General features: G+C 36.6%; 1 protein-coding gene across 3 annotated transcripts; it reads right to left on the bottom strand.

The window, feature by feature from the left end:
• Positions 1 to 1,302: 1,302 nt before the first annotated feature.
• Positions 1,303 to 14,259, bottom strand: LOC140799820 (protein TPR3). Of its 3 annotated transcripts, none has more exons than XM_073154294.1 (27): positions 14,121 to 14,259; positions 13,697 to 13,799; positions 13,420 to 13,599; positions 13,154 to 13,267; positions 12,911 to 13,069; positions 10,541 to 10,718; positions 10,322 to 10,445; positions 10,094 to 10,206; positions 9,803 to 9,965; positions 9,574 to 9,683; positions 9,396 to 9,465; positions 9,246 to 9,319; positions 9,046 to 9,141; positions 8,861 to 8,956; positions 8,614 to 8,741; positions 8,284 to 8,518; positions 8,014 to 8,178; positions 7,835 to 7,936; positions 7,549 to 7,695; positions 3,360 to 3,470; positions 3,092 to 3,271; positions 2,887 to 3,015; positions 2,706 to 2,801; positions 2,370 to 2,558; positions 2,119 to 2,285; positions 1,670 to 1,954; positions 1,303 to 1,577 (listed from the first exon to the last, which is right to left on the bottom strand). In XM_073154294.1, the coding sequence occupies exons 2-26, from the start codon at positions 13,774 to 13,776 to the stop codon at positions 1,744 to 1,746; spliced, it is 3,417 nt and encodes a 1,138-aa protein (XP_073010395.1). In that variant the 5' UTR covers positions 13,777 to 13,799; positions 14,121 to 14,259; the 3' UTR covers positions 1,303 to 1,577; positions 1,670 to 1,743. The 3 variants fall into 3 exon arrangements, with proteins under 3 accessions (XP_073010395.1, XP_073010396.1, XP_073010397.1); XM_073154295.1 differs by having other exon boundaries at positions 13,697 to 13,866; positions 14,121 to 14,233; XM_073154296.1 differs by having other exon boundaries at positions 13,697 to 13,793; positions 14,121 to 14,206.
• Between the last annotated feature and the right edge of the window lie 354 nt (positions 14,260 to 14,613).

Below are 14,613 nucleotides of genomic sequence, written 5' to 3'. Positions count from 1 at the left end.
GTACTTCTTTTATGACATATTAGTTTACATTTCAACTTATTTTGCACACCTAGACCATCTCAAGCAAGTTTTATCATTCCTTTTATGCAAACAAAGCTGAATGTGCCATAGGCTCATAGCACTTAGCCAGCTAGATTATTTGGGGCATAGATCTCTTTACAAATTGTCTAGTGACCCAGCAAAAATTCAATGCATACTGGACTGGATATTATAGCTTTTAGAGTTTTTTTTTTTTTTTTTTTTTTTTTTTTGGGCTTTCAGGATATTATAGAAAATTCATACTGAGCTTTTTCTTATTTAAAAAAAAAGGAAATTAGCCGAGCTCAATTTGGGCTAAGCTAATGGTTATAAATTATAAATGAGATATACTATATATATATAATATTTTTAAACTTATTGAGGCAGTCTAAGCGAGCCGACTTCGGATCAGGTTCGCTCAGAACTAGTTTTGCGTCTTACATTTTGTTTGAGCCAAGCCGAGCTGCTAGTGTAGCAGTCAAAATGAAACATAAAAGATTTTAGCAATGACAATATTGAGCTTTTAAAACTGAATACATTTATTTTTATATTAAATATATATTTTTATTATATATATATATATATATATATATATATATATATATATATTGGAGGTAGAGGTGCAAAACCCCATTTTAATGAGTCTTCCAACACAAATATCTCAAGTCACCAAAAAAGAAGGTATGCTCCAGGAAAAGTAGCGTACTCTATGAAATCTTAAGTTGCTTCATGGAAGTTCTACTTGATCAACATCTTCCAGTCAAGAAATATTTCCTTCTTTTTCTTTTTCTTTTTTTATAATTCAAGAGCTAATAGGCTATAAATTTGATAGTAAGGCCAATCCTCCTCAATAATCACAAATAATTAGATTGAACACCCAGACAAACTATAATGAAAGCGCACTTGGTGCAATTTATGTAAAAAAGAATGTAAAAAATTTGAACCCTAACCTTTGATTGGAGAGGGTTCAAATTAGGCATGTTCTAACATTGACAAAAGGAGAACAAAGTAAGGAAAAAAAAAGGCCAATTGGAGAGACTAAGGTCTCTGAAGTCAAAACAGAGATAAATTCAAGGAGAGACACAGTAAACCCTCCGCAAGTGAGACAGACGAGTTATCTAGATATAGGCCATCAATTGCACATTCCCTTTGGCTATTATCCTTTTCCACTTGAGATGGCAAAAGAGGAAAGAGGAATACAAAAGTAAAACATGGCAACAGATTGCCCGACTTGAATTCTTTGCAATGATTTGTAATGCAATAAAAGAGACAATACAAGAGGGCTAAATAAAGATTATAAATATTTTATGCTAGAAGATTAGGACAAATCACACTTTCTAAACAAACTTCATGCTAAAGGAAATTTTTCACAGGAAACAAACAGAAAAACATGATGATTCTACCACCGTTTACTTCCTCGACCTGATCCACAAAAAAAGGTAAAAAGAAAAAAAGAAATCCAACTACACCTAGATGAGCAAGACCTTGCTACATTATAAGCATCTTAGCCATCTGCATCTACACCTGCTCTTCGAGAGGCTATATGTTTCAAGGCCCAACTGCAGATTGAGAAAGAAGGAAATATAGGTTGTCATTAAAATTTAGAACTGATAAAAACTCCATATACTTGACTGACATTTTCAGCATATACCTTGGTTAGCAACTCCTTAACCACTAATGGTAAAAACAAGGGTAAAGGGGTTAAAGATCGTGCTTGCAGCTTAGTCATCTCTGCGGCTGATCAGAACTTGATGCTCCAGCAGGTGGCGGTGTTGACATGCTGCTTGCTGACCCATTCTCAGCAGGTGGAGCTACTCCCCACTTCCCTTCAGATTCTAAGGGCTCCAGCACATGGACACCGCCGTCTGTCAGACCCAATGCAAATTGGTTTGGCTCCAGCGGATGTGCAGCAATCACCAGTGGATGAACAGTTGTTCTGGCAAATAAAACAGACAAATCAGTAACAAGACCGCTAGAGGGAAACTAGGGGGGCAAGGCCCAATATCAATGCCGCCCATCCTGGAGGAGTGGTGTCAGACAGCACCACCACCCTAGTAAGTAATAACTACTATGAATATCAATCTTATGTTGATTAAGTACCTGACATTAGATGGAAGGTAAGCAGCTGGAAGAATTCGACAACGCAATCTGAGGTTTGATGCACTAAATATGCACACAGTAGCATCCAGAAAACTGGCATATATCAGCTGACTGTCGCATGAGAATGTGGCGTGCGAGATTCGTGAAGCATTCTCTGGAGGAACCCACTGAAGGGAAAAAAAAAGCTACCAATGGTCAGCCAAATCTAATTGATAGTTCTTATTATAAACCTGCATGGATGAATAAACAACCTGTTTCACACACTCCAGCTTATTTGTTTCATATATAGCAATCTGGGTCTCATGAACAGCAAGAAAGTGTATTTGATCTTGATGGAACTGAACTCGTGTGTCTGAAATGTTGGACGTGGTACGACCAGAAGGTATCTGTAAAGACCTGCTCCTTTGCTTCTCCCACCCATCAGTGCTCCACACACAAATCTGCAACAAGAAATATGATTAAGTACCTATCAGAGAACTCAGCATAATAGCTGTACGATCAGAGATATATGCTTGTATCGGGGGCTGGACAGCAAAGTGATGCTAATAATGGTCTAGGTGGTTGTTGATTGAAGGTTCAGTCAAAACCTGAGCATCAGCTCCAGAAGAGACCAGCACATTTAACACATTCGAGAAGGCAAGACCTGTAATCCTCTTTGAGTGACCTCTAAGTTTGCTCTTAACCTGCAAAAGGATGTCCAGTTTAGATTTTCACTGGTGCTTATTCACTTGATATATCAACACTTGGTTCGTAGACACTCCAAAATACCTCATCAACTCGAACATTATAAATTTGGATCGTAGAGTCATCCATTCCTATGGCAATTATGTTGTTATCCTGAGGATGGAATGCAAGAAATGTTGCTGCCGGTGGTGGAGGCATGAATGTTGTCATTGTCTGCACTCGCCAAGCATAAATCAGAAGGCAATCTTGTATTCAAAACCCTAACATGTTACCTGGTAGTTCTACATACCTTAAAGGTCATCATATTGAACAATGAGATCTTTCCACCCGAAGCAGACATGACATAAGAATCATTCTTGGACAAAGCAAAGCAGGGAACTGCTTCTTCAGGATTCGTGTCAGTTATGTCATTGGTCATTAGTATGCCACTCGGTGGTTGCCATAATTGAGGAGAAACACTTGCTGTCGCCTGTAAACAAAGGACACAGAAATTTTGATCAGTATTACATAAAACTTTGCCATGTAAATCTCAACCATACAAACAAATAAATCTTCACCTTTCCACTCGAATTACGTTCATTACGAGGCCACTTCCAAAGTAAATGAATGGCATTCGACGCCAAAGCCAAGATTGCAACACCAGAATTTGTATAAATTAATCTCGATATCTGCAGTTATAGTATTCTTTTGAGAATAGTCAAAACATTTCTTTTAGAGTAAGATAGGAAACTCAAACTTTGATGGCTAACATGCCGAAAGAATTAGATATTCATTTTCTAAGACCAAATTGACCACTCAAAACCACATGTACTTATCTAGATACTCCATGGCCACTCATACCAACCAGTGCCACTAGGAATTAAGCATATCTTATTTTAAACAAACCTAACTTGAGGCCTCTTTCATCTCTTTAAATTTTAGAAATAAAAGGGAAAAATCGATTTTTCCTAAGTTTCTTGCCCAACTTAGAAAATCGAAAAACGATTAGGGAAAACCATGAGATCAGAATCCAATTGCATGTGCTAAGTGCTAACTAATATCTAGAGGTGAAGAATTTTCGTTTAGCTCTTAAAACCTATTTTAAGGCCCTGAAAATGTCAAATATTATTTATTCGACATGTCAACTAGCTACCAGTACATATAATGCCAAAGGTTGACACATCCCATGTCTCTGACAAGGCAATCTTACCTAGCATATTAATCAAAATATATAGTACAGCGAATACATGATTAGGAATAAGCAGGACAGCTTTGGAGTGCTAGAGTACAAAACAGACATATTTAAGGAAGAAATATATGAAGTACTTTGAGTCTGATAGCTTTGTCTTACAAACCAATAATCACATTTACAGAAATGATGTATTGAGTATTGACAATAAATCTTTAACTAGAAAATAGGCATATGACAGCTAAAACTTCAGATTAAAGTTTACAAGAAAATGAGAAAGGTATCAACCAATCTTAATCCAAACCAACCCAATGATAGATATGGAGTTAGCTGGCCACAAGATGTTTCCAGGAAGAATTGCTGATGTCCCTAAAATTTTCCAACTACTGTCTGTTCTGTGAAAAACCTGATGGTAAAATCCTGGCTCCAGGAAAATCAAGATATGAAGGGCCTGCCTGTCATGAGATCTGTTCAGGCTAATTAGCAGGTAAAGTAATCTAACTGAAAAATAGTTAACAGTGTAACAAAGGAACAAAAGCTCTAATGTTGCACTGGATCATGGAAAGAATCTACAATAAGAAGAAAGATGGTAGATTTCAAGAGGATGTGTCCTTTTGATCATCTCTGAACATTAAGGAGCCGTCCACACAGAAAAGAAGGGCAATGGAATACATTATTAGTACTTTGAATAATAGGCTGTGGTCTTCATATTGGGCTATGGGCTGATTGCCCCAGTTATCTTTTGAAAAAGTTATCTAGTAAATCTGAAATATATCACCTACGTAGTTTCACTTGATCCAAATGTTCAGATAGAAGCAAGATAATAACCTAAAGATGGACTTTCCATAACTTAGACTGAACCAACAAATTGTATAGCCTCATATGTGAATTTACATTGCGTCTTACCTAGACAAAGTTAACCTTAAATAATACATAACATTTTTGATACCAATGATGCATCTCAAGCTATAATAATTAAAGCTGTACTCGATGAGAAATGAGTTACAGCAATCGAACTGAAGGCCAAAACAGCAGCATAGTGTCACTGGCACAGGAGCATAAAAGCAGATGACATATTCCAGATTAGTGAATCTATAGTTGATTTTGGATGTCTTCAGAGTCAAGTTTAGTTACAATCAAGTTTGTATGGGCTATTTTCTAATTTTCGTCATTTCATGTATTTTTGTACCTTTTATATTTGAGTATGTTTTAGGCTCAATTTGAATCAATAAGTTAGAAGTTAGTTAGGTCTCGTTGATTTTGGATGTCTTCCGAGTCAAGTTTAGTTACGATCAAGTTTGTATGAGCTATTTTCTAATTTTTATCATTTATTTGACCTAATTTCATGTATTTTTGTAGCTTTTATATTTGAGTATGTTTTAGGCTCAATTTGAATCAATAAGTTAGAACTTAGTTAGGTCTTGTTAGTACCTATATGGGTAAGGTCTCTTTTGACCTGATCCGACTAGGAATTTGAGTTTGTTTAGAGTTTCTTATCCACACCTTATTAGAAAACGAGATGGAAGCCTTTCGCAATGAATGATAGCTATAGTTTCTTCTTTTTCCTTCAAGTGAAGTGTGGAGTGGTGTGAGGCTCCATTATTTTATTCCTTATTTATACTCTTTCTTCACTACCTATCTTTTTCCTTGCTATTATTTTCTTTAATTCTTCACTGTAAAAACCAGGAAAAGGATTTACTTGGGTTTCGATACTGTAGAACAGTAGAAGTACCATTAGTACTGTAGCAGTCTGCATGAACAACTTTTCATCACATTTAAGATCTGAAACATTTTATTGTGTGCTTTCCTTGTTTTTTCTAATCTATGTTCCGATCTTACTATTGAAATCTATATATTTTGTTCTCTTGGGTTGCTCTTCACTGAAATCATCTCTTCCCTATATCTGTCCTAGATCACATGGGGATTGATATCCCCGGAGTCCTACATCACATGGGACTTGATAACCCTGGAGTTAACCAGAATAAAACCAAAAATGTTGATTCAACAAAATCAACCAAAAAATCTTGCACTTGCTACAGAAAACTCACAGAACTGATCAGCAATCTGTCATTTAAGATAAGAAATTTATCCGTTGGCCTCTTCATATAGGAGCAGACAGAAATATGGCCAGCAGAAGCCACAACAGATATGATATGAAACATATTAGCTGAAACATATTTATCTAGCCAAAGAAAATCCTGCATCACCTTAAAAAAGAATTGGTAGGTCCATCCCGATAATAAAAAGACCATCCTGAAACTGACTGGATATGGCCAGAAACCAGATGTCTTTGATTACAGAATTCAGGCAGGAGGACCAACAGTTAGATATGTTTCACAGATACTGCCGCAAGCAGGATTATATTATGACACTTGGACTTATTGACTTCAGGTGAAGGCCAGAAAGATGATTTTAAAGACAAGTCTAAATCATTCTCCAATCAGATAATAATTTATGTGAACAATCTTCCAAGTAATTCTGTCCAAGTGAGTTATATTGAACTAGACTTCTAACAAATATCACTTTCTTTGTTTTCTCCTATGCCATTTGTCATCCAATATAGTTAACAAAATGCTTAAAATAAAAATAAAAATTGAAAAAGAAAAAGTGTTCCAACTTATATTTGTCAATTCCCACCACACCATAAGAATAATTTAGATGGTTTTCCCAAAATGGAATACCCCACTACTTTGAAGAAGAAAAGGTAAACAGCAATGGTAGAACAGGCAGAGGAAAACAAGTACAGGAAAAAGGAGGAGGCAGAGACAAATAGAAGAAAAGAGAAAAAGAAAGATGGAGACAAGAAGAGAAGAAAGGGAACATAGCTAACAGAAGTTACAGAACTCCAGCTTAATTTCTCATATATATAGTATCATCGTCCATTTATGTGTTCATATTTCATTGAAGAACGCTGGGAATGAACAGATAAAATTCTAATTTGATTGAACAACTTTTACAGAAAACTTGAAGCTCATTACACTGTGAAAATTGAACTAAACCACAAAACCAACAATCATGGAAGGCAGGACTCCTTGTGAAAAGGAAAAGAACCAAAAGAGAGAAAATGGAATTATTGATCAGCAATACTAAAGCTGAATATGGAACATCTAACAAGTTCTTTCTTAGTTTAAACCTGAAAACTCCTTGTTTTCTGCTTTGATTTCAAGTGATCAACTATAGGTTTGAGATCAACATTTTTATAATGGATCAGAGCTTCATCCTGTTAAAATTTTCTAATAATAAGATATACTATTGCTGAAAGTTCACTTGCTCCCAGTTTCTAAATACATTTGTTCATTAATATGAAGTAAACACATTAAACAAATTAAACATATATGTAACAAATATTCATGGAGAACTTTATGCATGATAGATTAAAACTACCACTAAATATAATTGGGGACCAAAATTCAACTTTCAACAAGAAATGCCTAAATATGTAAGAATGAAAGACGAAGAGAAAGTTAGAAATGGTTCAATAGTATGTGTTGCACTACATCATGAAGGATAGAAGTTATGCTGCAGATTAGATACGTGTGGTAAAGGAAAAGAGAAAAATCGCATCAGTGAAGCATTACCTTGCTTGTCCTCAAATTATCCACAAGCCTTAATGATCTACACTGAGTTGCTTCAGTGATTTCAGTGAGCTTCCAGATCCTTGCTTTGTCCATTGACTCATCAGTTATTCTAGGTTTCACATCCACCGAATTTCTGTTGTCTCCGTTCTAGTATATTTGATTCATAGTTAGTGAACAGCAGAGTGTGTGGAACTTCATGAACATGTAGAAGAAAATAGTGTACAAAGATGCAGCAAAGATAGTTCAAACTAACTTAGCAAATAACAAATTATAAATGTCAACAGACCATTGCACTTATAGATACTGGAGGAATAGCTCTATCTGCTATTCCTGAACTTGTTGCAACAGCAGCAGCAGCAGCAGCAGCAGTCATTGGACTTATTATAGGCTGCATGACAAAGCATAGATCATGTTTGTCCTCCTATGTGTTAGGTCAGGCACAATTTAATGAAAATAATGGCTTACCTTTGACACTACCTCTGAAACAGTCCTGGAAGCATCAAAAGAACGATTTTCAAACGCACGCAACATACGAAGTCCATCAGCATTGGCCAAGATCTTGATCCCATTATCATGTGTAGAAACAGCCAACAGTGTACCCTCTTTGTTGAAGCGTATTCTTGGACTTGCCTAATAATGAGAAGGCCACAATAAAAAGCAAGAGGTCATACTTTTTCCTGCTTCCTATGGAAGCTAATTAAAATACAATGGTCTTTCACAAAAGAAAATACTTACTGGTAGGCCACCTTCAGCATCAATAGTTGTCAAAAGATTAATGTTATCCATATCCCAGAACTTGATTAAAAACTCATCGCCAGCAGCTAAAAATCGGTTTTTGGTTGTATCAAATTGCACAACACCCAAAGATCGTTTTCGAAATCCTTGATATGTTCTCTTCACAGCTCCCTCACTCTCATTCCATTCCACGATGAATGATTCTCCTTCTTTGCTGGTTCCACAGGAGAAGAGCCTGCAATATGCAAGCGAAAATATAAGTAAACAAGAATGTAAAGGGATCACAGAATCTCCTAAAAAAACTACAAGCATAAACAATGTGAATAGAACCTGGAACCGTCAGCACTGTAAGCCATTGTAGTACACCAATGCCCAGGAGCATCATAATCCACTCTAGATCCTAAATTGTCATACAACCATGCCTTTATCTTTCCATCTAATGCAGTTGAGAAAATGAACTGCATAAACATGGGGAAAATTAATGGGGCTTTAAAGTACAACTAATGTTAAAAAGCTAATATTGCAATAAAACAAATTTGGCCTCTAACTTATAATATGATAATTCATTGATTAATACCTGAATGTTCTCTTTGTAATGTGGACAAACAGAATAAACAGGTGCATCATGACCTTCAAATGTATACTGTTTCGTTCCATTGGTTGCATCCCACACCTAACATAATTACAATCGTACATCAGTAATGCTGTCATAGTGTAATTGTATGCAAATTATACTGAGTCTATCACATATCAAAACAAAACCTTAATTGTCTTGTCATCACCGCAGGTTATTATACATAGCTGCTTATTGGGATGAGCAAATGCAATGTCATTGACACCACCAGCATGAGCATCAATCTGTACATTAACATTGCAGAAGCAATCAAACAACAGAATAAGCTATCAAACTGTAGAGCAGTAGGGAATGTGAAGGAATCAGCATGTGGCTGGTACAGGTTTACCTCTAAGTGCTGCCTTATATCATCACCACCATGATAAGAGTATATTTGTACAATATGCCTTGAATAAGCAACACCTAGGGTAGTGGAGGAACTGTTATTGTAAGAATGAGGTAGTCTCTCAAAAGGAAGCCTGACTTTATATAAGCTTACCAAACAAGGAGCCATCAGGGCTCCATATTATGCGGTTAACCGACACGCTAGGATCTTTGACAAGAGCAGCCTGAGTTCCATGGCATACTGTTTATCTTTATTGGACTAATATAAAAGAAATGATGCAGTAAAGAAGTTTCATATTTCATTATAAACTTGTCAAACTAATTTGACAAACCTGGAAAGTCATAGAACACTGTCCAAGTTCCCAAACCTTAAAATTCCGCAAGATTAATCTCTCCCTGGTACCGACATCCCATAGTCCAATGTCACCAACGTTTGTACCAACTAAAGCATGCCAGAAACAAAAGCTGAATGTTAGCTTATACAAGCTGTTGTTGAATAAAGTGTTCAAGGAACCACATATAGGGAAGTGAAGCAACAAATACTAGTTCAGGAAATCATACCAAGAAGAATTGTTTGATGCATTGGATGAAAATCCATGCTCATGGGGGTTGATCCCTGGTTTAGTGTCCGTGCAACAGTTTTGGGCAAGTCATCTGGTGTGTACATAGCCTGACCATGACTCTGAGGATAGGTTACTGGCAATATATTTACCGGTAGATTTACCTGAATTAAGTGTTGATACAACAATACCATCAGAACAGCTCAATCAAGTCCATATCAACTTAATGAGATAAGAATAACTGATCAGGCAAACTAAAATGGTCATAAGTTGGAACAGAGAGTAAGAATACCTCATCAGAAATTCCAATAGGCCTAGTTCTTTTTGATACATGATCAGAATCTGCCGACGGATAATCTACAGCAGGGTTGGTGTTTGGTGTTCTAGGATGCTTCAGTATAGCAGCTTCAGGAATCATCAAAAACAATTAAATTCAACCACTAACCCATTTTACGAGATGATGTTAACTTATATGAACGTTTGACAAAAAATTCTAATCCAAATAAGCAAATCAAATTACCAGGATTTGCAGGAGCACCAAGACCAATAGCCCCACCAGAAACGGCTGGATAAGTTACAGCTGGAGGATTCGTCATCCAACCAGCCAATTGTGTAGGAACTGGTGTAGGTGTAGGCTGGAAAGGCTGAAACAACCATAAATCAAGTACTCAAGGTAAAAATCTTGAAATCGAGGAGGAAAAAGCACAAGTTAGTTTATACATATAATCATGTTAATTACCCCATGTGCACCTAATGGAGGAAAACCTCCTGCTTTGGGTATGGGTCCAAGGAGCGGGTTGTTTGATGGTGATGGAGCAAGGGCACCATTTGGTTGGCCACAAGTATGATCCACAAAAAGGGTTTTAATATCTGGATTTGGCCTAGGATTTTTGCAAAGCTGATGCTGCCAGTTTAAACTGCCACAGATAATAGATTAAGAAAAACACTCAGAATACAATACATAACAGAAAAACAAGTTTAACTTGGAAAGACAACAGATTGAAGAAAATATTTAAAAAAATTAAGTGTTAGGCCTCGGGATTGAAGAAAGCCTTCCCTGCAGTTTTAGAACTAGGGCATGCTAAATTGCTAATGTCATGAAGAGGGCTTCAAAAGACAATGATTTGGGTTTAGATTTTGGCTATCGGGCTTAGTAATGGGTAATTACTGGACTTAATTAAACCTCTCTCTCGACATTTGAGGAATCAAAGAAACTTGGTTCTCCCAAGAATATCACCAGAATGTCAGCACGAATGGAAACAGCAGTTATCGGATAAAAAGAAGGGCGGAAGAGAAGCAGGCAAGCAGCACGAGGCAAGAGGAGAAGAAAGCAGAAGAAAGAGAAAAGCACACACAGAAGAACAGGACAATAGAGTAAAGGAAGAAAATAGATCATGGCAGAGTAGAAAGAAGAAGAGTATAGAGAACATAGAATAGGCCATTTGGACAGACAAAAAAGAGAAAAGTGAGTCCTTTAGAGATTTCAAGCTCAATTTTCTGGATTTTAGGACCATTGGATGTACAGTATTTATCTGCTCTTGAGGTGTTTGACTGAGTAAGAATTGGGAGCCTTAATTGGCAAGGATTACAACTCAGACAGGACATGAATGGGTTCACTTACAGAAGCAATAAAAATTATAATAGGACTCCCAATAAAAATGGGATTCTCTCCATGGGTTAGATGCCCCATTTCCACCCAGTATTAGAATATTTGTTGACCCTTTAAAAGGGTGATCGGTCAGTTTATTATGCAAATTAACCACAAGCAAGTCAGGCTCGCCACAGGGAAGCAAAAGAATATGGAGCAACTAGATCAGCCTAGTTAAAGATGAAGTTTTAAGACACCCAGATAATGCAAAAGATAGGGCCAAGTAAGGAAGTTGTTTCAAGAATAAAAAATAATAATAATTGGGCAGTTAAATTCAAAGCATATGTTTGTCCTTTCAGTTCCTTCGTCCAATGCTATTTCAAAACTTTTCTCATGCTTCCATTTTTCCATTAAATAGGTAACATTTGACCTAGTAATTCACCAAATGGACATTTGGCTTACAAAGTCCTTTTGAGCAGATAAAAAACATGCAGATATGACATAGTTTCTCTTTTTGTCACTTAGTATATCAATGGACACCAGAACTTCTTAAGCTTCCATCGAAATGAATCCAAGTATGTGCTATGTGTTAATGTGTTATATGAGGAAAATAGGCCAGACAGACAATTCCAGCGGCATATTTATTTCACTATCTAGAATAAGTTGTATAAATGAATTAGATAATTGAATTAAGATAGCTTGAAAAGTAGAGATGTGTGCTTAACAATATAAGAGAGTTACTTCCAAAAAGAAAATCAGGGTAAAAAGTAATAAAGTGATTTGGTAATTAAAAAACCTCCTCTCAGCTATGGCGGAAGAACTTCCTTGATTCAAAATGAAATTGATGAGCCAAATCTAGCTGCTCATTGTCAGCATACGATAACTCCGGAAAAAAAATTTCAATCTCTCCCAGACCTATTTTCTCTATTGAGTATATAAGCAAAAGAACTCTAATACTAAGATCAGTTTTCTATCTGTCGTGTCTGAAGTCTGAACATATTTAATTTAACATGTATCTGCTTTTCAAGAAATAGATTATCATCAGATAATTAGAAGGAAAGCACTAAAAGCATTAAGTCCCCGTTCATTTTAGGAATAACTTTTTTCTTATTTTGAAATGCAATTCCTTATTTCATAATAGCAGCTAAACATCATAATAATATTATTCTATAATACAAATACTATTCATCAAAATAATATTTTATACCACACTAACTCAATTACTAATTTACTCTTGACATATATCACATCAACCTACTTTATATCAAATCAAATCATATCAAGGTAATTTCATAAAAAATAACACTTTTTTTCTTTTTTTTCCTTCACTTTATATCACACCAAAGATAATTATTACACCTTCATTTCAGAATACAAATGAACATAAAAATATTTCTTTCTAGAATAAAGACCTCATTTTGAAAATAACAAAAAGGAATAATTATTCTAGAATTGACCTTTTTCAAAAAATAAACTAAGCCTAAGAATACAAAATCTGAAGTAGCTTCCTTCAAATATTACCTCTGGTTGATAAGAGTACGCAATCTAGAACTCTTTAGATTAGGAAACTGCAATTTGTCACGGAATAGAGGATTCGCTTCAATCAGTTTCTTTAGTTCAACAAGCATTATGGCCCTTGCTGATTTCGTATCTCCATACTTGGAAAGCTGCTCATTTTCTCTGAACAAGGCAGCATGTATTGCCATACATCAACCAGCCATACAATAAAAGAAGCAATAGGGATGTAGCCGATATATTCCTTACCTGAAATTCTCTAAAGTCAAAAGTTGTGTGATTTCTTTGAATAACTCCTCATTAAACGATGCAAAGACTTTCAAATCCTTTACAAGAATATCAACTGCCTTTGCCCGATCATGCCTAGAGTAAAGAGATTCAATAAACATTTTGCACATAAGTACAGGGTCAGAAGATTCGTTATGCATTACAAGTTTAAACGAGAAAACTATAGGCCTTTACAACAGAGAAACTTATAGGCGTTTACAACATAAAAGCTCAAGTTTTTTTCTTACTTATCCAATGACTCGAGATACTTCTGTTTCCGGATTTCGAAGAAGATCTTCATTGAATACCGGTTGTCATCAACCTTGGTGAAACCCCCGAGGTACCGCTCCACCTCATCCCAGTTCCCATTCTGCACCTCATCTTCAAAATACTTCATATTGAAGTAAAAGCCCGATTCTTGCTCAAGCCTGCAAGACATTAGCAAAGCAAGAAAGTAACCTCCATCTCCAAAAGGAAAAGCAAATTACAATTTAAAGCGTCAAACTTTCAGCAAAGAAACCTCACTTGTGAACCGTCTCTTTAAATTTCTCCTCGTCAAGGAATTGCAGGATCAAGAAAACCAGCTCCCTACTAAGAGACGACATCCTGCCGCCTCAAAACCCTAAATCTTCAAACGGAGAGGATACAAATCAGCAGATCTCAACAAAAAGCTCCAAAATTTTCACCAGGCGTCCCTATACTAAACCACATCGAAGATCAAAATCACAATAAAAACAAGAATTCCTCATCATCTACATCCCAATTCAAACCAGAACAAAGAACGCCCCCGAGAAACCTCTTCTTCGCTTCACGACCGAGATCTGGAACCAGTGCCCAAAATCTAGGGCTCCGATGAAAAGATGGGGGATCCAAGCAAGAAAGAGGACAAAGGAGACGAATCTTTACTCGAAAATTCGAAGAAAAGGCGACGGAAAGGTCGAAGCTTTACCTCAAGTTAGGGCAAGAGAGATCGATCGGAGAAAAGTCGAGAGAGGAGAGATGCGAAGACCAGGAAGCGGCGAGCTCTACGAATAATTAATTGGTGGGATTTGAATAATAGCGAGAAATAGAAGAGAAAAAAATATCCCATTAGCGATGCAGCGGTGTCGGATTTATAGGGAGAGGAGCAAGTCGTGAATGCGATACGAAGGACAACTTATTAGCTCATTCTGATAAGCTATCATTCAAACTGATAAGCCAATTACCCTCGGCGGAGCCCACATACCGGCGACGTTTTGTCGCCATTATCGGTATGCCTAATCGGCAGATGTCCATCGGCTGCCTTGTTTGAAACGCAAAAGTATCAACTTCTTCAATAGTCACTCGACACGTGGACGTTACGGTGTTGCCTGTCCGGTCTGAGAGGATTTTGGATCATCGAGGTTGCATATCACAATTGGTTAGTAAACACGCGATTAGGTGATGATTTGGTAATTGACTCG

This window comes from Typha latifolia, chromosome 13 (assembly GCF_019914945.1).
Source record: "Typha latifolia isolate L0001 chromosome 13, TyphaL0001v2, whole genome shotgun sequence".
NCBI classification, from domain to species: domain Eukaryota; kingdom Viridiplantae; phylum Streptophyta; class Magnoliopsida; order Poales; family Typhaceae; genus Typha; species Typha latifolia.
This window is presented reverse-complemented; position numbering and strand designations above follow the sequence as displayed.

Coding starts and splice junctions, on each gene's coding strand:
- LOC140799820 (XM_073154294.1), bottom strand. CDS start 13,776: ATGTCGTCTCTTAGTAGGGAGCTGGTTTTCTTGATCCTGCAATTCCTT. Junction 8,742..8,860: donor ATTACAAAGAGAACATTCAG/GTATTAATCAAT, acceptor ATGTTTATGCAG/TTCATTTTCTCAACTGCATT. Junction 2,559..2,705: donor CTTCTGGAGCTGATGCTCAG/GTTTTGACTGAA, acceptor TTCTTGTTGCAG/ATTTGTGTGTGGAGCACTGA.